General features: G+C 39.1%; 1 protein-coding gene across 9 annotated transcripts in view; it reads left to right on the forward strand.

The window, feature by feature from the left end:
* MCTP2 (multiple C2 and transmembrane domain containing 2) overlaps positions 1 to 15,259 on the forward strand; it is a 223,464-nt gene that overhangs the window by 118,859 nt on the left and 89,346 nt on the right. For all 9 annotated transcript variants that reach the window (XR_011497588.1, XM_044762457.2, XM_014842505.3 and 6 more), the window contains 2 exons: positions 6,744 to 6,846; positions 8,217 to 8,319. Coding sequence is in view for 8 of the 9 variants with exons in the window: in XM_044762457.2 (XP_044618392.1) it covers positions 6,744 to 6,846; positions 8,217 to 8,319 (206 nt within the window). In the remaining variant the exon portion in view is untranslated. The remainder of the gene's footprint in view (positions 1 to 6,743; positions 6,847 to 8,216; positions 8,320 to 15,259) is intronic.

A 15,259-nucleotide genomic window follows, 5' to 3' on the forward strand; every position in this document is an offset into this window, starting at 1 on the left:
TGGTTTGAAACATAAGACTACTCCTATCAGAAAATAAATAGTCCTATAGTTATTGTTCACTGGGAATTTTAAATCTCATATCCGTTTTCTGGTTTGTTTTCATTGTCTCTTTCTCGAAGCTGTATCCATAGCAATACCTTTCCTCTTAAAGATGCCCTATTTTCAAAGGATGACTGTAATTGCAATTTCTAGAAAGCTCAGCAGTCGTGACTGAACCCTTTTAATTTTCATGAGAACCTCATGGATAGCTGAGCCCAAATCAAGACCAACTTTTTAAAAACACATCAAAAACTATATAAATCTGTCTTTGGCAGGCCATCTGCTTTAACAGGCTGCCAAAGAACGTGGTCTCCAGTCAATGTAAAGTTTGGGAGTGGATAGAAGATTTAGCAATTTGTAACTTACTGGCACCTGAGAGTGAATGAATTCAGTTTATTTGTGTTGTCTTGTGAATTAAGAAAGGAATCACTTTGGTCTTACTGGTTGGGTTCTTAGTAATAATTTATTCAGCATATGTACCTCCTCTGTGAGAGAGCCTGTGGTAGGCCCTGGTGACATATGAGAAATAGGAATTCGTCCCTGCCCTCACTTGAAGTGACTAAACCAGTAGCTTCTAATGACACTTACACTGCTAAGGTCAAGAACAGGGTGCCAAAGTTCAATAAAGGGACACCTGACTGGTTTTCCTGAAGGAAGCAGTGTTTTAGCTCAGATGTCAGCAGACATAAAGGAAAAGCATTTTAAAATGAGGGAACAGCATGTTCCAAAGCCCGCAGGGCTTTTCCAAAGCCTTGAAGAAAGCAAGTGTGATTAGAGAACAGAGCAAGGAAGCCCCAAGGGGAGAGGAGGCTAGTGTCTCTGGTCGGCCTGGATTACATAGGAACACAGGGGCCAGGTGAAGACGTTAGGGAGCTATTTAAGTAAGAGAGTGATATGATCTGATATGAGCTTATAAAATTTTATTCTGGTGGCTGTGAGGAGCAAGGGTTTGAAGAGGCAAGAGTGAGAATGGGGAGGTGTGAGGCAAATTCAGTGGATGATGGTGTTTACGGAATTTGCATGGTGACCGGGAAATGGAGCTCAAAGAAGGACAAATTCTTATGTTACTAGTTCTTGTTTGTTCTATGTTTGTGCTAGAATATTACAACTTCAGAAATTTAGTTAAATAACATTTCAGCAAAATTAAGTCCTCCTCTTCCACCCAGGCCTGATGTAGACCTGTCTGCACGTTGCTCTGGATGTCTGCCGTGGCCAAGGGAGCAGGTCCTCACCTGTATGGCTCCTCAGAGGCCATTATATGGGTAGGGGAGTTTGCAACCCGTGGGGAAGGCAGAACAGACTTGAAAGGTTAGGCCCAGAGCAAATAGAGATCAAGGTTTCCTCTTCTTTTAAAATCCCTCTCAGCTCCTAGCACAGTGCTTTCCACATAGTGGGGAATCATAAAGGACCATCATACAGTGAGGCATTATAACACCCAAACTAAGGAACGTAGAAGTCCAGGGCAGGGGGTGGAGGCTCCCTGGAGCTTGAGGTTGTAGAGAAAGTTCCATGAAGATAATGCATCTTGAACTAGGCCTTGGATGTCAGCTGGCCTTTCTATTTTTGGAGAGGAGTGGGGATTTGGAGAGCATTACAGGGAGAGGCCATTCCACATGCGGAGTAGGAAGGAGGATGGAGCCCTGTCCCTCTGTGTGCTGGTTAGGGTTGGGGGAAAGACACGCCAACCTTGATAAAGGGTTTGGGAGTAGAGGATAGATCAGGATGGATTGTGGGGAATGAGTTGTCAGAGAACATAGATTTTCAGGATGAGCACTAGAATTTGCTCGAATTTATGATAGTAAGGTTAACACGCAAATGGTTGGAAACCAGGCATGAAGGGAGAGTTTCTGGAAATCTAGTCTGGCATGGCTCGATTGCTACCCCCACCTTCCCCACCTGTCTGTGCTATCATGCTCTACGCTTACCTTCAGGAATTATCTTCTAGAAATCCTTCTTCGGATCCTGCCCCTTGTGTTGACAGTCTGTAGTGGCTCCTGGCTGCTGAATGAGTAAAAAGAAAGGAAATCAAATGAGGAAAAGGACTGGTCATGACCCTCAAGGCTTCAGGCCAGTCTTTACATTGATCCACCCATATCTTATATTTCCTGATTGCCACTATTTAGCTGTATATATCTCTCTGTGTGTGTCTGTTTTTCTGTCTATCTATCTATCTTGTTAATAAATTTAAGGCTCTGATCTGTTCCTGTCTCCTCAAGAAGGACCTACCCATTTCTACTAGCCAAATCGGCCCTCTCCTGAACCTTGCTTAGGTTTCACCTCCAGTATGAAATCTTTCTGAACTTTAACTCACCAGATGAAATTTCTCTGAAATTTAGTTTCCTCATCTGCCAAATGGCACAGGCATTCCTTATCTCATAGAGTTGATATGATGATTAAATGAGAACCTGCATCAAGCTTGTTTTCTTGCCCAGAGTCAGAAGAGCATGGCTCCCTCTAGCCAGCACCCGTCTCTGGGAGCCAGGAATGTCCCTGCTGCCCTGTCTTACCGGGCCAGGGCACTCTTCACAGAGAGAAAAGGTGGTGGGGGTGTGTATACGTTGTATGCCTGCCTTGGGCCCCTTAAATGAAATTTGTTAGTGCCATTGAGTCAATTCCAACTCCAGCAACCCTGTGGACAGCAAGGCAGAACCCTGCCTGGTCTTTTGGTACCATTCTAGCGCTGTATCAGGCAATGCTCCTTTGCTATTCACAGGGTTTTCATAGCCAATTTTTTGGAAGTGAGTGGCCAGGTTTTTCTTCCTCATTTGTCTTAGTCTGGAAGCTCTGTTGAAACTTGTCCACCATGGGTGACCCTGCTGGGGTTTGAAATATCAGTGGCATAGCTTTCAGCATCACAGCCACATGCAGCCCCCACAGTATGACAACCGCCAGACAGGTGGTGTGGTTCTCTGACTGGGAAATGAACCTGGGCCACGGCGGTGAGAGCACCGAATCTTGGACTGCCAGAGCTGGTTATTAAATGAAATACGGGGCTAACTATGGCACAGAAATGTATAAATGTGGAATATAAGCGAAGTAAGGAAAATATACAGTTGAAGACCGGAAATGGGAGCGACTTAGCCGCTGGCCGGGATTGTGGCAAAAGTTTTCCTTGGAAAGGCGACATTTGCTGAAAAGCAGAGATTATTATGAGAGTTCCTTGAAGGTAATGACTTGGTGGTCTGTGTACATCAGGATCTGGTTCAGCGCCAAGAGCAGAGTTGGTGCTTAATAAATATTTGTCAGATGAATGATATGACCTCTAAAATACATTTATTACTTGTCATTCAACTTCTGTAACTGATATAGAGGTAAAATTCTTTAAATGAGAAACCTCTGCTTGCCATTCAAGGAATATAAATGAATTTTAAAGTGGTGTTGAAAAGTAGCAAAGACTATCGAGTGTACGGTGCTGTAAAACCACCGTGAAACTGAATCGCCGGTGGTGTAACCATGTCAAGGTGACATGGCATCTGGATGTAGAAGAGATCATGTAGATGTTTTACCTGTAAAAAGAGGGGAGAGCAAGGAGGAAAAGTCCAGACCCAAGCATATGTGTGTCAGTTGGCCTGGTGCTGTTTGCTCGGTACCATTGGGGAACAGTTGGACATTTCATTTATTAGGGGAGATCATTTTTATCCCCAATAATAATATCCATTTTTTAAATTTGATTGAAAGTCCCCATATATCAGGAACCTTTTAAGGGAAAGAAATCAATCCATGAAGTGTACATAAATTACTCTATAAATGTTTTGATGTTTTTGTTTCTTCTTCCCCCTCTCTGCCTGTTTATACTGTAATATTAATAAATGCAGCATTTTAATGAGCTTTGACGGAATTATCTTCAGAGACTTGGTGCTGTGTGTTCCTTGGAGACACATAACTGAAGTTCCCAGTTTCTGGAAGGAAGTCTGTTCCTCATTAGCTGGGACAGCTAAGAGTGTGCTGGCTCAAGAGAGAGTGGGCCGCAGCTCAGCTCACCTGTGTCTGCACAGGACCGGCAGCGTCTGCCCTGCTGTGGAGTAGCCCCAGGGCTTTCATTAAAAGTGTCAGACGGCTTCCCCAGAGTGAGTGCTGATGGCATGTCATGTTGCTGTCTCTAGCGGAGCAGCACTGACACCTACTAACAGTCTGACAAACGGTTAAGTAGCTGTTTCAGCGTAGGGTGAGGAATCGAGCCTCGTCTACTTGAGCATTAAGCCATTAAGCCAGGAACGTGTGTTCTCTTTCCTGGTCACAGTTATTGAAGAGACGTTATGTTCCTCCCCAGCCAATCCCTACCCCATTGCTGCAAAATGCATTCCCAGAGTAAACCTGTCTTTAAATAAGCAAGGCATTTTGCAGATGCACATGGATTTTTGCATTCATTTGATTTTGGCTGCCCAGCATCTGAAACCCTTTCTCGGTGGGGACGTTTCACTTTGTATTTTTTGGAGAAGGGGTCACAGCCCACTTTCATTCACAGAAGCTGAAAAGCCAGTACAGACAGTCCCTGACTTAGAATGGTTCGACTTATGCCTGTTCGACTTTACAACGGAGTGAAAGCAATACACATTCCCTAGACACCATACTTCGAATTTTGAATTTTGATCCTTTCCCAGACTAGCGCGATGTGTGGTACACGCATCTCTTGTGACACTGGGCTGAAGCAGCGAGCCACAGCTCCCAGTCAGCCCTGTGATCATAGAGGTGAACAACCGTTGCCCTTACAGCCATTCTATACTCAAACAACCATTCTGTTTATCACTTTCAGTACAGTATTCAATAGATGACACGAGCTATTCAACGCTAGGTATAAAACAGGCTTTGTGTTAAATGATTTTACCCCACTGTAGGCTAATGTAAATGTTCTGAGCACATTTAAGGTAGGCGAGGCTAAGGCATAAGGTTCAGTAGGTTAGGTATATTAAATGCACTTTCGACTTAGCTATTTTAAACTTACGATTGGTTTCTTGGGATGTAACCCATTGTAAGTCAAGGAAGATCTGTTTCCTCTTTCTGAGCCCTGGCTGTTAGGACACGGGTTTTTGGCCAGGCAGGAGCAATCCGGTTCTTCCTCTGAGACCTTGACATCAACTTCAAATGAAACAAAGAAGCAGGAGTGGAGAATTCACAGTAGAGGCAGCCACACTCAGGGTCCAGGGACAAGAGTGCCTGGGGGACCAGTTTTCCTGGAAAGCAGAGTCCACACCAGACTTTGCCTGGGGTGAGATACTCACTGAGATTTTTGTGCCTAAGTCTTCCTAACTGTCATTGGTTTCTTAGTGATTTTCAAGCCTGATGTTCCAATCTTTGCAATGATTCTGAGAGCTGTTTGATATTATTTTAATATCAGATTTAAATTTAAATTGCTTTTCTACTAAATCTAGGCAGGGACCATTTCCACTATTTATAATTGACAACCCAGCTCATTCATTTATGTCCACGGCTTGATCACTGTCTCCAGGCCGCTGAGATAATGGCATTGACTTAAAAGCTTTGGTCAGGCATCCAACTGTCCAGGCCACCAGTCAGTTGCATGGAATCTCCTGTTTAATACTGACCCTTACCCACGCATCTGCTCTTCTTCTCTCCTTTTGTTGAAATATAGTCTTCATGCAGCCTCCTGTACATGTCAGTTCTCTATTGAAGAGCAGCACCTCAGAGCTCCTGGTTATTAAGTGAATTAGATGTAAGTTCAGTGACCTGAATGGTAGGCCAGTAGGTCAAGAGGCCTGAGCACTCTCTGCATTAGGCCCTGGCCTGGGATTCCTTGGCCATTTGTTGGAGGAGCATCTGTCCTTATGCCCCCAATTAATTTAGTATGCACAGCTTTGTAAAGTGCCGTGTGCTGCAGAGGCGGGCAATGTGTTCCTGTCGTATGGACATTATAGAACCATTCATTCTTTCGCTGGCAGTTCCGATTCTAGATCCCTCTGCCAAACCTAACAATAGGGGAGAGCATTTTTACCTGGTAATTTCTGGTCCAGCTTTAGATTTTTGATTTTTTTCTTCTTTTTTCTTTTGGAAGATGTGTGAGGTAGGGTGGAAAAAGATGAGGTGAGATGGGAGAAATAAGAGTTAAGCTTCATTTTCTTTGTTAGATAAAAACTTTGAACTTACTTTATAGAATTATACTTCTGCATGTTTAGGAGCACCAAAAATGTCATATATATGTTGTCATAAAGTACTAAATATATAGGATTATATGTGTTTGTGGCCAGTCACTCCAGAGCAGAGTTTTAATGCCTAGATCGCCGTGTTTACACTTTTTCTCACTTTGTTCACAGCTATGTGAAGCCTATAAGTTATCATAGGCTTCCAGTTATAGAAGAGTAATAATCTATATTGACTCAAAGAGAATTTAGGAAGGAAACAGAGACGAGCTTCTGTTTTAAAACAAAACACAAAAGAGGACTCTCTCATGTGCCAAATTGATGGCTGCTTCTATGAAACCTATGTGGCCATTGGCTCTCAAAACTGCATGTGGATTGTGTATCAGTCCCAATCTGTTAAGTATGCTAACATTTCAAGACTTGTAGGCTCTGTCCATCTCCCAGATTCCTATATCGCGCTTCCACAGGGCTTGCTGGAAAGAGAGGCTCACCTTCGCTCTTTGAGCAAGCACAATTTTATTGTCATCAAAGTGCGTAGCTTTTGTTTACTTTGCCTCTGTCACTTTAGAGAGCCATTTGTCTCTGACCAATGTCTGTGTTCTCTTCCAGGAAAGAGTGATCCTTTTTGCTTGTTGGAGTTAGGCAATGACCGACTTCAGACACATACCATTTACAAAAACCTCAACCCTGAGTGGAACAAAGTTTTTACATTGTAAGTGCTTTAGCCTCTGGAATACCAAGGAGTGGCTCTAACTTAGAGACCAATTATTTCTGATAGGTTTGGGGCAGGCCGGGGCTCTTGAGTGGAAATTTCTGTCCATTTTTATGTGCAAAGAATGAATTTTATTGTTTTTTCCTTCTGAAAACCTTTTATCCTTTCATTTTATAGAGTGTGGTGTTAATAATAGAAGAGAGCATTCAGAACTGGAAGGGAGGGTTATAGGAGGCGTTTGTAGAGTAAATCTTTTAGTGACTAAATTAATCTGTGAGTAGATGGAAGCTTCCATATATCCAGAGTAATTCATTCCTGGGTTAACGAAAATTACAAATGGAGACCTGCCTTAAATTCAAGGAACGTCTATCTTACAACATTATTTTAATGCCTGAAGATATGTATTCTGCCAGAGTCGTTTGGAAAATACAGATTATCTGTGATTTCTCGAAAACTTCCAAAGGCTTTTTGTATTTCAGCTTATTGAATGACCTGCTCCATGGCAATGCCCTGCCCCCTCTTTCTAACTTGGTCATTTAGGAGTCTGGATGTATTTTCTAGTTTGCTTTAGATTCCAAGGCACCTGACCATCAAGAGGAGATGCCTGTTGAAATTGGTTGAAATGGTGGCACACTGCCCTCATGATGCTGAAGAAATGCTCTATCTGTGCTTATAACCAAAAGAATAAAGTTTCTTTTGAATGGAGTTGATGGTATAGTGGAAAGTTCTCAAGGATCTATGAGAAGTGGACTAAATTTGCTCAGCAAGTTTGCAGATCACCGTACTCAAGTCTCTTGTTTGCCCAACAGACTGCCAGTGGACATGGCCCCGTTTTCCGTTGTTGCTGATGTCTGGATTCTGGTCAACATAAAAAATGTTTCTCAATATGCATGGGATTTTTATTATTTTGTGTTTCAACAATAGGAAATTTTCTATGGATCTCAGCAAATGGTGATTTTGACCACTTTTTAAAGAGAATTCTTCATTAATTTAAGTCAAGAAAATCTTGTTTTTGCTCATCTTATTCGGAAGCTGCTTTGAAATCACTGTCTTCTTACCCTCCTCATTCTGTCTCCCATTCTTTCTCTTCATCCTGTTACTTGAACAGTCTTACCCTTGAGTGCACATATACATGGAAAGTGTCATAGTAAAAAAGTTGACTTTTTTTTCATGTGGATGTCTGAATCTTCTGTGATGGAAGGTTTGGGAATACAGTCAGTTTGATTTAATTTTTGGAATTTAATTAAATGGTAGTTTTATGCTCTAAGGACATACAGACTTAATTAGCGAAACCATGTTTTCAGATCTTCGTGGAGCAGACTTCGCTTGCGTGTTTTTGTATATAATACATGGTGTGTTTCTTGTTTCAGTCCTATTAAAGACATCCATGATGTTTTGGAAGTGACAGTGTTTGATGAAGATGGAGATAAACCCCCTGATTTTCTTGGAAAAGTTGCCATTCCCTTGCTGTCTGTAAGTTACCTGTGTTAATACACAATTTGAGAGCCATTTTACAGTTGACAAGTTTCTCTAGTCTAGAGATGCTTTATCTTTGTCAATCTGGGGGAAAAAATACTCCCAGCTGTAGTAGGAAACAATTATTTTATTCTTCTTCTTATCCAGTATTTTTAGTAGTTTCAGATAAAAAGTAACATGATTTTCTCTATGTGTTAGTTGAATCTTGATTAAACCAACCAAAAGATTTTGACTAGTCAAAATTGAGTCTCAATCTTTCCGTCTTAAGATGGGAATTTCTCTTTGGTTTCAAGGAATAGATGTCTGTGACTGATTTGAAACACATACATGTATCAGTTCTACTGAAGACCATTTTTTTAAAAGATCTGTTTGTCTTTTTGTAGTCATGTTTTCTTTCAGTCTCAAAAACTGCTTTGTGGAAGAAAGCAGAGAGCATCTCTTAGAAAGGAAGGCTGTTTCTGGTAGTTCAGCTAAAAGATAACATACCAGAATGAAAAGATACCCTATAAAATTCAGGGGAGAAAGCACCAAATGATGTCTTTATATGGGTAAAGGAGGGAAGCTGGGATCTGGATTCACCTAATAACTGGACATTAATGCTTGTACCAAATGTATTCTAGAAGAGTGAATTTCAGTTTTTTATCCAACCATTAATATAATTTGTTGTAGAGTCATTATGGCTTTATCAGTCAATAAGGCTTTATTTATTTCTTTCCAAAGACTTATTTTTCCAAAGCTATTAGTGCCTTTTCCTGGTTGGAGCAGTCTGTAATTTAAACATGAGATTAGACGAGCTCACATGATGTTTACAGAGGGAGAAACACCGCACCTCTCAATATCTCTTCGGTTTTTGATTGTTTGGTTAATTTCTCCCCAAGTTCTCATATCCCTGATGTTACTCAAAGAGAGTGGAGGAGCAGCTGCTCCCTCATAGAGCCAGCTCCTGCCAAATGCTCTGAGCTGCCAGCAGCAGGCCACACCAACTCTCTGAAAGGAGATTGTAATTTGGGATTTCCCTCCTTGTTTTTATTACAACTTTGCCAGTTACTCCTGAAAGAATGTATGTTACAGGAACATGGGACACAATTTTAGAAAGATCTAAAGGGATGAGAAACAAAGATCCTTCTTTACAATTCAGTTCCCTTTTTCTTTCACATTTTTTTTGGACACTTCTCTTGTTTTTATAGATAAATCCTTAGCATATTTTCTTCCTTGCTGGGTGAGCACTTGCATGTCTTTTTGAATCTTTCTCTGTTTTGCATGTAAAAGTTTTGGGTTTGGTCTTCCTGTAATGCCAACAAGTTGACCCACTTTCTTCCCTCTCTCCCTTCCTCCTAATGTGTGTTTTGTTTTCTGTGTGCTGTTGAGTTAGATCTAAGAAATTATCTCCGGCTAAATCAGGTTTATGGTTTTTCAACCTTAGCACTGTTGACATTTTAGGATGGATCATGCTTTGTTGTGGGGCCTGACTTGTACATTATAGGATGTTTAGCAGCATCCCTGAGCTCTCCCCAGTAGGTGCCAGTAGCACCCATCCACCTATCACTGTTGTGACAATCAGAGACTTCTTTGGACATTACCAAATATTCTGAGGGGGCACAATCACTCCAGTGGAGAGCCAGTGACCTAAATTAATACAGTTTTCAAACTATATCCTTGAAAATACAAGGTAGAAGGATTTGTGAAAGACTTCGTTTAAAGGCAAGCAACCCCCAACCCGCTTAGCTTTTCTCAGGTTGCTGATGAGATACCCCACGATCTATGCATTCATTTCTTTGATAAATGTTTATCAAGTGTCCAGGTGCTGCCAGGCCTCGTTTTAGGTGATAGTGCTCTAACAATGACTGCACTGCCACTGCAACTTATTTTTTTGGTTACAGGAGATAATATACAAACCAAAACAAAAGCAGTAGATAGTATGTTAGATGGTAGAAGGTGCTGTGTAGAAAGTAAGGGGAAGGAGGCTCCAAGAATATGTGTGTGGCGAAGGGGTGCAATTTTCCATGGGCTGGCCCGGCAGTGTGGCTGGGATGCTGTGAGCCTGGTGGAAGAAGAGCGGATGTAGAAAAAGAAAGGACACAGGGATGGGGGGTCTGGGAGAGGAGTGATGAAAGTTGGCAAGACTTTGACTCTTTCTTAGTGGTGATGGGAAAGCACAGGGAGGTTTTAAACCAGGAGTGCTTGGTTTGGTTTACACTCTTTGTTTCTAATATAAAAGGGCTGTGGCACATCCAGAAATAAGCCCAGATCTACAAAGGCCCCACCCTGTAAAGGCAGCATGGCCTGGGCCACGTTTCCCCTTAGGGACTTTAGGGCCCAGAAGTGTTTTGCTGAAGAAGATGCTTCAGCAGCTATTCTTCAGTGTGGCTGTTTCAATCAGATTCATCTCTGATTCTTTGGCTAATAAATTGGGAAGGTGATCAGATCTTAGGATCTGTGTGGCTCTTCCTGATATCCGGTGGTCCACTGCAACATGTGCTCTCCAAATAAATATATTCCCTACCTACAATGTAAATATGATAGAAGACGAATGCCATAACCCTCAGTATCTACAACAGGCAAATTTTAAGTTGTTCATTATTTCATTGATCTTTTGATTTTCGCTGTGTTAGGGGAAAAATTCATTTCTCTGCTTTATTCATACGAGAGAGAATCATAAAAATGGAGTCAGTAGCACTTCACTATTATCTCTATAGGATCTGGAACTGTATTTGATAATACCTTATTTTATATTTAAAAACAAAAATTGTATCGCTTGGAGAAGAGTGTGAATAATTTTTGTGAGAATACATTTTCTTTAATCAAGTCATAAACTCAAACGTGATTTATACCTTTAGAGAAAATGCAAACTACATTTTAAAATGTCTAAGTATAAAGCATCGAGTGTACTTCAACTTTTAATCGCTCTCAAAATGGTAATGTGCTAAGTGCATTTCAGCCTGTTAAATAAAGAGCCTGTTCTGAATTCACTATATCTTTTAATCAGGATGAATGTGCTGGCTGACTATTGGCTCATTTAAAATCCATATTCTAAAACCAGCGTATCTGTTAATGGGGGTGAATTGTTCTAAGGACATACTTACGCTTAGATATAGATCAGAATTGAAAGAATCCAGGCCAATGAGTCATTCTTCCATGCATTTCATTTCTGTTCAACTTTTGAAAAAACAGTTACTTAAAAAAATGATTATATAGGGGCTGGCCCCATGACCAATTGGTTAAGTTTGCATGCTCCACTTTGTTTTGCTGGTTTGGATCCTGGGTGCAGACATGGTACCGCTCGTCAGGCCACGTTCAGGCGGCATCCCACATACCATAACTAGAAGGACCCACAACTAAAATATACAACTATGTACTGGGGGGATTTGGGGAGAAAAAGCAGAAAAGAAATGGTTATATAGATATGCAAAACTTTGTACTCACGACTAAAAACTATAGAAAATTGTGATTGGAATGGATTATAATCTGAAGACTTCTAATATTTGCTCAGTTCCACAATAGTCCAAAAATCTTCTGATCCATAACATAGTAAATATGCATTGGAAAACAATAAGCATATTTTAGAGTTTTAAAACATTTCCAGCATAGACACTATCTCCTAATAATTATCTGATTCCATAGATTTATTTAACATTTCTCTCCTCAATTAAGTGATCCAAACTTTCTCCTGAAAATCAGTCTGGATTCTTCTCCTCTGGGTCATCCCTTTTTATTCAGACATATGTTTATACTCTCAGAATTATCTAATGGGCCCATTTAGGAAGATGTTGAAAATCACCTTTCTGTAAAATAGGAAAAGCATATATTTATTGTTATATGTAAGAAGGAATCATCTACAGTTTGATGAGGTCCTGCGTTTTGTGACAAATTGGAGTCCTCTTGCGTGAGCTGTGCCAACATGTGCAGTGAATCTGTAATCAGAAGCAGAGGGCTTTATGAATGCCTTAGCCTTCTCTGCGAATCCATGTGTACAATAACTAGCTGCACCAATAACAGCTTCACTTAATTAGTTTTATGGGACAAATTTTCCATAATTGCTTGTACCAAATAAATGTCCAGGCAAATCTTCATTTGCATTTCCAATTAAGTATTTGCCCAAGTTTCACTTATGATGGGTTTCACACATCGTAATGGACACACTTACACAATCATATTTTCTTAAGTTAATGCTGAAATTTTGACCATTAAAATAAATAATATTCTGACAGTTTACTTTACATTAATATTTATGGTTGTATAACCACATAAAAATTTTAGCAGGACTAAAATGGTGATTTTTGAACACAGATATTCACCTCTCCTCTCCGTCTAATCCTGATCCAGTCTGTTTATTCAAATAAATAAAGGAAGACAAAATAAGGCACATTTTTCTGTTGGCCTGGAAACTAGGAAAGGGTACCCATATGCTGGAATTTTCATGAACCACATGTAATATGTACGGTGGATGATATTTGGCTAGGACAGACAGGCTAAGGGAGAAAGAAGAATGACTAGTGGGATTCCTCTAACAAGGAAGAAGAAGGAACTTTAACCTGTAACAAGATGGCAGCAAGCGTAATTCTGAGCATATCAGGCATGATGCTAAATGTTGAATAGGGTAAATTTTTCTATTAAATGGAAAAACCTGTCACAAGGAGTCAAAGAGTAAAATCTAACTGCTGTTACTTTGAGACACCTCAATACGGAAGTGGATGAGCCAAAGGATAACACACTAATGTATAAAAGGTAGGTCAGAAGCGTAGAGGAGGTTATTTTGTGGGTTAAAAAACAGTTACCAATAAAGTTGTAACAGACTTGAACGTTTATGTGAATCATTTCCTGTAGAAATGTAAATGAGTATATATATACAATATTTGAAATGCTAGAAAAAATTACAAAATTAGAATCACAAAATGATAATATATATTATCTAGCTAGCTTTAAAAATATCAGAAGCAAAAGATAAATAAGGTTGCGAAGTGATGTTTCTTACAGGCCCAAATGTTTGGAAGTCCACATTCCAGGCGGTGGATGCTGACAACAGCAGTCCTTGCACAGCATCCACAGCTACTACATTTCTGGGCATGAGATCCTGGAATCTCCCCATTTGTAGCGAGTTCTCAGCTGAATTTTAGGCATACTAAAGTGTTAGTTCTCAAACTTGAGAGAATAAGTAGTAAACTTGATCTAAAGTATGTATGTAAAGTATGTATGTATGATCTAAAGTATGTAAAGTAAATATGCAAACTATTCTGTTCCAATACCCATTTAACATGTTTAAATATTGATTATGTTGTGGGTCCAAAATGCCTCTGTAGATTCCGAAAAGGCAGAAAAGGTACTGTGGTCACAGGACCATTCAAATAGAAACTAATAACAAAGTTGAAACAAGTATCCAAACACTTGGTGGAAAAAAAAGTTCCTAGTAGCTAATGTAGAAACCAAAACTGCAATTTTAGACTTCTTAGAAGTTAACAATGAAATACTGAATAAAACTGTGGATAAGGGCCAGAAGTATTATTCAGAGGAAATTCTTACCTTGAGTGATTTTATAATTAAACAACAAAGGTTGAAAATCAATTAAGTGTCTCAACAAAAGGAAGTAAAATAAAACTAAGGAAAGGAGAAAGGAATTGATGAAGATTAAAAAAAGAGCAATACTATAGAAAATATATAAAGAATGTATTTGATAAATCCAAATATTAGTTTTCCACAAAATCAATGAAAAAGGCAAGCCATTTACAAGGCTAATGAAAAAAAAAGAGAAAAACGTATGCTATTAAGAATGAGGATCAACAAGAAATATAGGGATTGCTATGAAAAAGACAACTAAATTTTATAGAGGAGTGTGAGACAAAACTCAAATAAATATACAGACATGCTGTGAGAGAACTTGAGAATTTTAAAGTTTTAAAATCTCCCCCAGTTAACTATAAATATAATACAGCTCCCCATTTGGAGAAATTAATGTGTAAAAATAGCAAGGGAAATTATCTTAAAAAATATGAGGAATTTGAATATCAGGTATTGAATATACTGTTTAGTGAAAATAATTAATTATGGAAATATCAGAAAAAGTTACCAAATCATTCCACCCTTTTCTCTCTGCCCCCTGCCCTCCCCCAAGTAAGAAAATAACAGATCCAAATCATTTCATGAACAAGTTTTTGAGACCTTAAAGGCACAGGCAATTTTTATGTTATTGAAATTTATTAAGAACATAAAAGAAAATGGAAAATTTAGGAATTTATTTCCTGAGACTAGAATAATTCTGATATCAAAAACATAAATTTAATAAAAAGGAAATTATATACTTTTCATGGAATACCAGTAAGACTCAACACATTAGGATATGTAATTGTGTAATTTATATCATTGATATATTAAAGGAGAAAAAAAAACCTTGACAATCTCATTAGATGCAGAAGGGGCACCTGATAAAATTTAAGATCCATTCTTGATTAGGAAAAGTCGTCTAAAGAGATAGTAATTGATGACCACTGCCTCACCACAATGACCGATACCTATATCACCAACATCAAACTTATTCCCGAAACACTAGAGATATTCCTTCTATCTCCTCATCTTTAAAATGAAGATAACAATAATTCTTACTGCTAGGATTGTTGCAAGAATTTAATGAGCTTATATGCTTATGAATTAACAATTAAAAATTAAGCCTTTAATGTCAGATCCAGCCAATGCAAAAATATAAGAAAAAATAAATTATATTTTAATGAAGGGGACATATTATTTGCAGGTACTATCTGATAATATCCGATATTATCTATAAATATAAAGAAAATTAATAGAAACATTGGAATAAAAAAAGTCAGTAAAGTATAAACAAGATCAAAATTAAGTAAAAAGAAATCAGTTGCCATACCCAATAGGAAAACATTTTAAAAACCTGAAAACAGCATCAAAGAGTATAATAGCAGGAAACAAAAACAATTAT

Source organism: Equus asinus, chromosome 2 (assembly GCF_041296235.1).
Source record: "Equus asinus isolate D_3611 breed Donkey chromosome 2, EquAss-T2T_v2, whole genome shotgun sequence".
Taxonomy (NCBI): Eukaryota; Metazoa; Chordata; class Mammalia; order Perissodactyla; family Equidae; genus Equus; species Equus asinus.